The 9,408-nt window shown below is 41.7% G+C and overlaps 1 protein-coding gene across 1 annotated transcript in view; it reads left to right on the top strand.

The window, feature by feature from the left end:
* The window catches only part of LOC106529141 (uncharacterized), a gene marked incomplete in the record, with an annotated part of 32,632 nt that overhangs the window by 5,356 nt on the left and 17,868 nt on the right, over positions 1-9,408 (top strand). Inside the window, 12 exon segments of the mRNA XM_014024477.1 lie at positions 119-275; positions 685-877; positions 985-1,044; positions 2,181-4,254; positions 5,379-5,438; positions 5,679-6,233; positions 6,320-6,393; positions 6,488-6,883; positions 8,021-8,181; positions 8,302-8,506; positions 8,588-8,782; positions 8,905-9,076. Of these exon segments, the coding sequence (XP_013879931.1) occupies positions 119-275; positions 685-877; positions 985-1,044; positions 2,181-4,254; positions 5,379-5,438; positions 5,679-6,233; positions 6,320-6,393; positions 6,488-6,883; positions 8,021-8,181; positions 8,302-8,506; positions 8,588-8,782; positions 8,905-9,076 (4,302 nt within the window).

The following is a 9,408-nucleotide window of genomic DNA, read 5'->3' as shown; positions in this document are numbered from 1 at the left end:
TTATTATTCACCACTAATAATAATTTTTTTCTTATTTATTACAAATAAAAACACGTCTGATGTGTTTATCTAAATGTTTTTTAGATTATTTTTTTATGACCGTTTTCGTTTCCTTCAGGGAGAGGTGTGTTCACCCAAAAACGCATTGAGCCATCCAGTTTCGTTGTTGAGTTTCGGGGGAACGTTTGTCGTCTCGAGGACGCCCCTGAAGAGGGGTTTGAAGATACTTTAAATGGTTTTGTGTTTGATTTTTCATGGAACGGAGCCAACTGGCGGTGAGTTTGTCTCTTAATTTTTTTATATAAGTATTTTTTCAGTYTTGGAAGCTCTTTAAAAGTTATTTCTGTCAGATTGTCTTTTAATAAAATACAGTTTGAGTAAAGCTGGAGGTTTCTTCCTGTTAAAAGGGAGTTTTTCCTTTCCACTATCGCCAACRCTCAGGATGGGAGACTGAGATGAAAAGAATCAACAGGATCTGCTGGTTTCTTTAGATTTGTAGTGTTTTTGGGTACAGTGCCTTGAGAACTTTGTTGTGACTTGGCGCTATATACATAAACAGGATTGAAATTGAATTGAATTAAAATGTGTTGTGATTTAATTTAAATGTCAGGCACTTCCTGTTATTGATCTAATCCAAACAGAGTTTCTAAAATTAAATCCTTTGTGATTTTATTTGTCTTGCAGCCTTGATGCTTCAGCTGAGGACAGGAGTTTAGGAAGACTTGTTAATGATGATCACRTCAATCCAAACTGCAAAGTGAAAAAGATTGATTACGAGGGGAAACCTCACCTGTGCCTGTTTGCACAGAGGAAAATATCACCTGGAGAGGAAATAACCTTCAGCTACGGGAACTCTTCCTACTCCTGGCGCTCAAATGTGACTTTATTTTSTGCACTTTGATCAATTATGATTAATTATGCACATTAATCTCACTGTTCTGCCTAAGTGTATAAAATGTTTTAATTAATGGACTCTGCTTTTAGGAAACCGGTGAAGATGAGAACATGTCAGAAGCTGCAGCGTCTTCCTCAGTGGATCCAAGTGTACGTGTTGCATCAATTCTAACTAGAGAAATTGYATTTCTTGTGAAAATTCTAGTGTAAATGTTTCCTGCTTTCAGCTAAAGTTTAAAGCATGTTCATTTGGAATATGAAAGAAGAATAAAAAGCTCAATTACCAGAAATGAACACAAAAAACAGAAATAATGAAAGAATAGCTAAAATAGCAGGAAAAAAAATCTAAAATTAGCACAATAGGAAGCTAAATGTAGCAGACACAGTTAAAATTAGCTTACAGATGGTGGAAGTGGTGTAAAAAAAGCTAAATTAGCTGAAAAAAAAAAGAAAACTAAATAAAACAACCAAAATGTGCATCAAAATGACTCTAATGTAGCTAAATGCTGAATTTAGCAGAAAGAAGCTGAAATGGCCTCAATGTGAAATTAGCATAAAAACTAACTTTAGCTAATAACAGCTAGCTAAAACTGCAGCAAACAGTTGAAATAAGCAGAAATCAACTCAAAGAAGCATAAAAAGCTCTAATTAACAAAGAGACACTGAAACACAAAGTACAATCTAGCTGTAGAATTTTAGCAAGAAATAGCAGAAAAAAGCTAAAATTAGCAAAAAAAAAGAAGCTTAATGTAGCACTAGGAAGTTAAAAAGAGCTGAACCATAACAAAATGTGCAGAGTGCAGTAAAGATTTATAAACATTTTGAAGGTTTTGAAGGATGTTAACAGCTTAATCTATTTTCAATGGGATAAATGTGGCTGAAATGTAAAATAGCTAAAAAATTATAAATAGCTGAAATGCCAAGTCCTAGCCGGGATGGTCTGAGATGCGTGCCAAAARGTTAAGAAAGAAAAACTGATCTCATTAGTTAATTATTATAGACAAACTGTCTTCAGAAAAACCCCTCGACAACTTTGGCAACCATAAATCAGACCAAGATAAAATCTTTATTTTCTTTTTCACTGCAACAAAACATGTCCACACTTTGGCACAAAAGGTTTTAATGTTGAGACTTTGAGAACAACTGGTAATCTTCTAAAAGCAAGGCTTGTTTTGTAATTTTCAGCTGCAACAGAAAGATAGAAAATTACCAGATTTATGTAGGGTTAGTTCCAACTGATGAGCATCATTTTTTTAAATTAGGAAATTACTTGTTTGTATTTTCAGGTTGACAACTCTGAAGAATCCTCCAGTTACAGTCAATCCTCYGGCGATGAATATGTCTGCGATGAAAAACCAGACAGTGATGACAGCTTCTCAGAGTCCGAAACTCAACTGAACGAYGAGACTAATGATTCGGACTCTGACGAGTTGGAAACCCCCACCTGCACTACCAAGAACTTCTGTTACTTTTGTGGAGCATCTGCGAAGAAAATGTCCCGTCACCTTTTCACCCACAGAGAGGAGGAGCCCGAGATTGCCGAGGCGTTTTCTTTACGCAAACGAACCAAGAGACGGAAAAAAATTCTGAGGAAGTTCATCTACATAGGGAACCAGAAACACAACGAGGAGGTCTTAAAGACTCAGAAAGGATGTCTGAAAGTCAGAAGGATGTCRTCAGACCCGTTGTTTCTAGAAAAGTCTGCCGCTTGCATTTACTGTAAAATGTTATTTRTCCGCAAGAGTCTTTGGAAACATATACGTACATGTCCCCTAAAGGTCTCAACCCCTCCAGCAGGAAGTAGAACACAGATCCTGTCTTTGGTTTCCACAGGATTAACRTACCCCCAGTTCATGTCTTCAGAAGTGAGGGAGATTTTGGAAAAACTGGAGATTGAGACTGAATCTTCAGTTTTYAAGGATATTTACATACAGCAGCTAGCACAGTGTTTTGATTATCTGTTCAAGGGAAAAAACAAAGAACAAGAAATCAGGAGGAGGTTGAAGYTAATGGGAGACCTTTTGTCAGCATTAATTGGAAAGTCTATACTGACCTTTGGGGATGCTCTAAAACCTCAGAACTTTGACAGCGTTGTTGAAGCCATCAAGAACCTGATAGACTTCAACAACGATAAGAGCAACTACAAAAATCGCTTGTCATTCCTGGTAACCAGCGTCAGGAAAATGGCTGACATTAAATACGCCATGGCTCTGAATGAAGGTGTCGACATAGAGATGATGCAGGAAGCAGAGGAGTTCATAAAGCTGTTTGTAAAAGAATGGCACATCAACGTGCCAATTCAGCTGAAAGTTCCCTGCCCATCGACTCTACCCTTCATCCAGGATGTTCAGAATCTTTACAAAYACTTACATGATATCCTAACTTCTGCAGTCAAAAGTATGACCTTGTATGCAAGTATGCCCGTCTACAAGGCACTWCTCAAAATTATCCTCGCGTATGTGGTAATCTTGAACCGAAATGTCCAAGATGTCTCAGATGTGACCCTCCAATCCTTCCTGGAGAGAAATGAAACCAGGCCGCTGGAAGGCTCAAATGAAACCAGGTTGCAAGAAAGCTCCGATGAAACCAGGCTGCAGGAACCCCCAAATGAAACCAGGCCGCAGGAACCTTCAAATGAAACCGAGCTGCATGAACCATCAAATGAAACCGAGCTGCAGGAACCCTCAAATGAAACCGAGCTGCATGAACCATCAAATGAAACCGAGCTGCAGGAACCCTCAAATGAAACCGAGCTGCAGGAACCCTCAAATGAAACCAGGATGCAAGAAAGCTCCGATGAAACCAGACCTCAGGAACACTCAAAGGAAAGCGAGCTGCAGGAAAGCTCAGATCCTAACCGGTCAGCTGAGGATTTTTTGTCCAAATTCACTGTGAAGATTAGCGTTGCCAATCAAAAAGGAAAAATAAAGGATCTGGTCCTGACCCCTGACCTACTTGCCGCCATCACGTTGCTTGTGGAGAAGAGAAAAACCTGTGGTGTACCTGAAAACCACCCYTTCTTATTTGCAAGACCGGGCACCTCATGTTCAGACGTGCTCAAACCATCGAAAACAATCTTCGGTTTTCTAAAATTATCCCAAGTGAAAGATGCAATGAACATCAGGTCTCCGTATTTTCGTAAGCACACTGCAACAATTTTCCAGATTCTTAACTTAAGCAACGAGGACTTCGGTCAGCTAGCCAAGCTGCTGGGCCGGGACATTCGAACCGAGAACGAGTTCTATCAGAAACCGGAGGCAGCTCCAGACGTCGCACGAATCTTAGTTCTGCTCTCTGCAGCAGAGACTGGATATCTGGAAATATTCGATGGGAAATCTTTGGAGGAAATAGACGTTCCAGGTGTGTTCCCTCTTCAAATAATTTGAGACGGGGGTCTCTGCAATCACAAAGTACGAGTTTCTTATTTTGTGGGACATAAAATGATTGGTCTGTTTGACRTTTGTGGGCATGATTTACCCAAGATGTGATTGGTCAGATTGACGGTGGAGTAGCTCGGTTGAAACGGCCAGGAAGTACCAATATTTATTTAAATATAGATAGTAATATTAGCCATTACTTGTGACAGGAAGGTGCTAACTGCACAAAATTTGAACGACGTACATGTGGTAGGACGTGGCTCGGCCGAAACAGCCCTAACCAGCCTGTAAAAAGATTGATAAATGCGAAAATGACTTAACATTAGTCAGGAAGGTGCTTGCTGCATGAAAGTTATGGCTGTCTCTCAGTTCATGGCCTGCATCCTCATAAGTGCACATTTGCCGGCTGCATATGTCACTGCCCCTTTCCGAGTGCTGCCCCWTTTCACAGCAGATGTATGCAGCCTATCCGGACTAGGAACGATGTAGCCCAGGTGGGCTTTGTACTCATTGAGACACAGCCAATGTTCACGTTCACAATAATTTTTATTTGAGTCATTGTTCTTTTTTACTGTACATAGTCAATAMAACATATTATTTTACTATTTCCATTATTATTCTTTTAAGTTGCCCCAAAAGGCAAGTCAGTTTGACCAATAGTGGTTAGGACAAACTCCACCCATACACCAACTCTGCCAATCATGATTAGGGCTAACTCCGCCCACACACCAGTTCTGCCAATCATTGTTAGGTTAAACTCCGCCCACAGAACAACATGTACTGCAGAGATCCCTACTTGAATAATTTACATTTTTTACCAAATCAAACTAAAACATTGCATCACAACAATCAATCAAAACAAATTTAAAATAAAAAACTTAATTTTCTGCCAAAACAGTGTGAATTTGTGCAGGCAGTTGTTGAAGAATCTGACACCACGTTGTCTAAGCTGATAGCAGAATACTAGCTAAAATTGGTAAAAAAGCTACTAAAAACTAAAAGTAGCAGAAAGTTRCAAGTGGYCTGTRTTAGAATAATTTATAGTTTATGTTSTTGTTTYRTTTGTTTGGATCTTAYTTAAGGTGATTCTGATATAAATTTTTACAGATAAGCTGCAGCCGGTGGTGGAGTCGCAAAAAAAAAAATCTAAAACTTCTCAGGAGGACGGTGCGTATCTCGAGTTCCTTCCCGCGAGTGTCTGTTTTTATGTCTGCTTTTTTTCTATTAAACATGTTTCCAAATTTAGTTTACTCACTTGGATTGAACATTTTAATCGTCGTCCAAGCTTAGAAAATTTTTTAACAATATAAAAAAGGAAAAGCATTTTTCACAAGTTTATTAAAGCCACTAATAAACACTTTGGTGGTGACGTGGATCTGCTCTTTCTGGGGTTCTTGTGTCCTCCAGGTGTTTCTACAGCTTCAAAAAAAGCAAAAAGAAGTTCTTCGGCGAAGAGCAAAAGCAAGAAGGAGGAGAAAGAAATGGAGGAATCTGAGCTGAACGAGAACAGCGAAACAGAAATGGATCAAATCCCAGAGGAGAAACCAGAGAAGAGTGCAGAGGATGCTTCTGAGGACACGCCTCCTCAGAGCAAAGACACACCTCCTCAGAGCAAAGACACGCCTCCTCAGAGCAAAGACACGCCTCCTCAGAGCAAAGACACGCCTCCTCAGAGCAAAGACACGCCTCCTCAGAGCAAAGAGACCGCACCTCAGATTTACTTCAGTGACGATGATGATGATGACATGAACGTGGAGTTTAACATGGACTTCGACACAGATGGTGACGATGATGATTATGGCTCAAACAGATTGGAAGTGAAGCCTGAAGATAAACCTGAGGAGAGGAAGCAGAAAGGTCCTGCAGAGGAAGAGGAGTCAGAGAGAGAAGATGATGAAGACGAAGCTGAGGAAGACACCTGGATGGATGTGGACAGTGATGATTCCTGTCCACCGAGGACAGGTGAGTCCAACCCTTTATGAAGTTCTTGATGTCGTTCGTGTGTGAAAAATAAACTATAAACSTTTTCTGAATTTTATTACGTTCAGAAAGGAAGAACAACTTAGCAGCCATGTTGGAGATGATGAAAGAAATMAAGATAATCGTCCCAAGACTCAATCTCGTGAGTATTCTTTGCTTTAGTTTGATCAGAATTTTATTTTTATTTTTAATCTGTCACATAACTTTTCTTTACTTGTATCTTGATTTATCTTTAGGAGAAAACTAAGTTTCCAGTCCTCGTTTCCAAGTTAAATCTGAGTAGCCAGCAGCCGGTCGATGAGCAGCCGAAGGACCAGCAGCCGGTCGAYGAGCAGCCGAAGGACCAGCAGCCGGTCGACGAGCAGCCGAAGGACCAGCAGCCGGTCGACGAGCAGCCGAAGGACCAGCAGCCGGTCGACGAGCAGCCGAAGGACCAGCAGCCGGTCGACGAGCAGCCGAAGGACCAGCAGCCGGTCGACGAGCAGCCGAAGGACCAGCAGCCGGTCGACGAGCAGCCGAAGGACCAGCAGCCGGTCGACGAGCAGCCGAAGGACCAGCAGCTCATCTCAGAAGACCAGAGGAAACAGACTCCCACATCCAAACAGGAAATCAACGAGCCAAACGTCAAAAAGGTTTGCAGACGGTTCAGTCTGTGGTTTGTTTTCACAGCCGCAAAATGTYACAGGAACCAGAAAACACCTGGCTAACCGCTAAAAGGAGCAGAAGACTGGCTGCAAGCTTAAAGGGACAAAAGGCTTACTACAAGCTAAAAGTAGCAAAAGGTTAGCTGCAAGCTAATAGGAGCAAAAGGCTAGCTACAAACTCAAAGTAGCAGAAAGTTAGCTGAATACTAAAAGGAGCAAAAGGCTAGCTATAAGCTAAAATGAGCAAAAGGTTAGCTACAAACTCAAAGTAGCAGAAAGTTAGCTGCAAACTAAAAGGAGCAAAAGGCTATCTAAAAACTAAAAGTAGCAAAAGGTTAGCTACAAGCGTAAAGTAGCAAAAGGATAGCTGCATTCTAAAAGGAGCAAAAGGCTATAAGCTAAAATGAGCAAAAGGTTAGCTACAAACTCAAAGTAGCAAAAGGCTAGCTACAAACTCAAAGTAGCAAAAGGTTAGCTACAAGCTTAAATTAGAAAAAGGCTAGCTACAAACTCAAAGTAGCAAAAGGCTAGCTGCAAGCTAAAAGGAGCAAAAGGTTAGCTACAAGCTTAAAGCAACAAAAGGTTAGCCACGAGCTTAAAGCAACAAAAGGTTTGCTACAAGCTCAAAGTAGCAAAAGGCTAGCTACAAACTCAAAGTAGCAAAAGGTTAGCTACAAGCTTAAAGTAGCAAAAGGCTAGCTACAAACTCAAAGTAGCAAAAGGCTAGCTGCAAACTCAAAGTAGCAAAAGGCTAGCTGCAAACTCAAAGTAGCAAAAGGCTAGCTGCAAGCTAAAAGGAGCAAAAGGTTAGCTACAAGCTTATAGCAACAAAAGGTTAGCTACAAGCTTAAAGTAGCAAAAGGCTAGCTACAAGCTTAAAGTAGCAAAAGGCTAGTTACAAGCTTAAAGTAGCAAAAGTCTAGCTGCAAACTAAAATGAGCAAAAGGCCAGCTACAAACTCAAAGTAGCAAAAGGTTAGCTACAAGCTTAAAGTAGCAAAAGGCTAGCTGCAAACTAAAAGTAGCAAAAGGCTAGCTGCAAACTAAAAGGAGCAAAAGGCTAGCTGCAAACTAAAAGGAGCAAAAGGCTAGCTATAAACTAAAAGATGTTGATGATAATCTGCAGGCGGTCCTGATGACGTGCTCCGGCTGTAAAAAGCACATGATGAAGGGACACACAGCMTATCAGAAGAAGGGCTTCACTGATGTTTTCTGCTCTAAAACCTGCCTGTTTGAGATGTTTCCTGCCAACAAAGCTGCCTCCAGGACCTGTTTCTACTGCTTCAGGTGACTCCTCAAAGWTTCTTATCCTCTCCAGTTAGTTTAGTTACTTTAGTTTTACAGTTCCTGGACTCTACAGAGTGAAATATGAGGATCTGTAGCAGGTTCTCCTTGTTCTGCTCTCAGGGAGGTGTCTCGGCCTCTGGACCTCATCATGGCTGCTGTGGACCRTAAAGGGACCATGAAGGACTTCTGCAGCATCACCTGCTTGTGTTCCTTCAAGTCGAAGCCCAGGACCCAGCAGACCCCTCCATGCCACCCGACAAATGTGTCCACGGCGTCCACGCAGACGTCCTCGTTCSTCTGCAGGACGTGCAGCAGCAGCTGCTCCGTGAGACAAAAAAAAACACGTTTATTTCTACTTCCTGCCGAGCGGTTCCCCGTCTGACTCCACTTCCTCCYCTGATTCTAGACGGAGCTGGAGCTGGAGCTGGGAGACGCCATCCACAACTTCTGCAGCGACGTTTGTCTGGACGCTTTCTGCCGGGACGCCGTGGGCGTGTGTGACGTCTGCAGCTCCACCTGCCGTCAGAACCGGCTGACGCTGCAGCTGGAGGACGGCTCAAAAACCCTCTGCAGCCCAGAGTGCCTGGTGGGGTTTAAAGAGGTGCAGAAACGTCACAGAAAAAGATGGATTCAGAGCTTAYTTAGACTTTAATCTCAGAATTCCAAGGAAAAAAAATCAGAATTCAGGTGAAAACTGATWCTTGCTTCTCGTCGTCTCTGCAGACCACCGAGTCGACCCACCTGTGCTCGTTGTGCCGCACCTCTCTGCCCCTGAAGGACTTGGTGGACTACAGGAACCCTCAGAACGAGGTGAAGCTCTTCTGCTCCAGTTTCTGTGTCAGGTCTCACAAAGTGCAGCTCCAACTTCTGAACGACTCTCAAACTTCTGGACCAGGTTTGTTACAGAGATTATTTATTTTTCTCCTCTCACTTAATTTATGGATTGAAACAGCTGAAGCTGAGGCTAAATGATGAAAGTTTGACTTAAAATCACATCAAAGAACAACAGGAATGTGTTGTTTTTGCCCTGTCCTGTCACTCATCTGTCCTTTGCCCAAAAACGACAATGCTGGGTGCAGTTCCATATCCAAACAACAGAGGCGCTAATGAGCCAAATAGAAAAGTCCAGCATGAATCAAGCTGGCAGAAGTATTTTTCTTTTCTTAAAAATTGGAAAAATCCTGTAGAAAAAAGTATTTTAACTCACAAATCTTGGCTGGATTATCT

The sequence above is a fragment of the Austrofundulus limnaeus genome, unplaced genomic scaffold (assembly GCF_001266775.1).
Source record: "Austrofundulus limnaeus strain Quisiro unplaced genomic scaffold, Austrofundulus_limnaeus-1.0 Scaffold424, whole genome shotgun sequence".
Taxonomy (NCBI): Eukaryota; Metazoa; Chordata; class Actinopteri; order Cyprinodontiformes; family Rivulidae; genus Austrofundulus; species Austrofundulus limnaeus.
The sequence above is the reverse complement of the archived record's forward strand: the minus strand, read 5'-3'. Positions and strand labels throughout refer to the sequence as shown.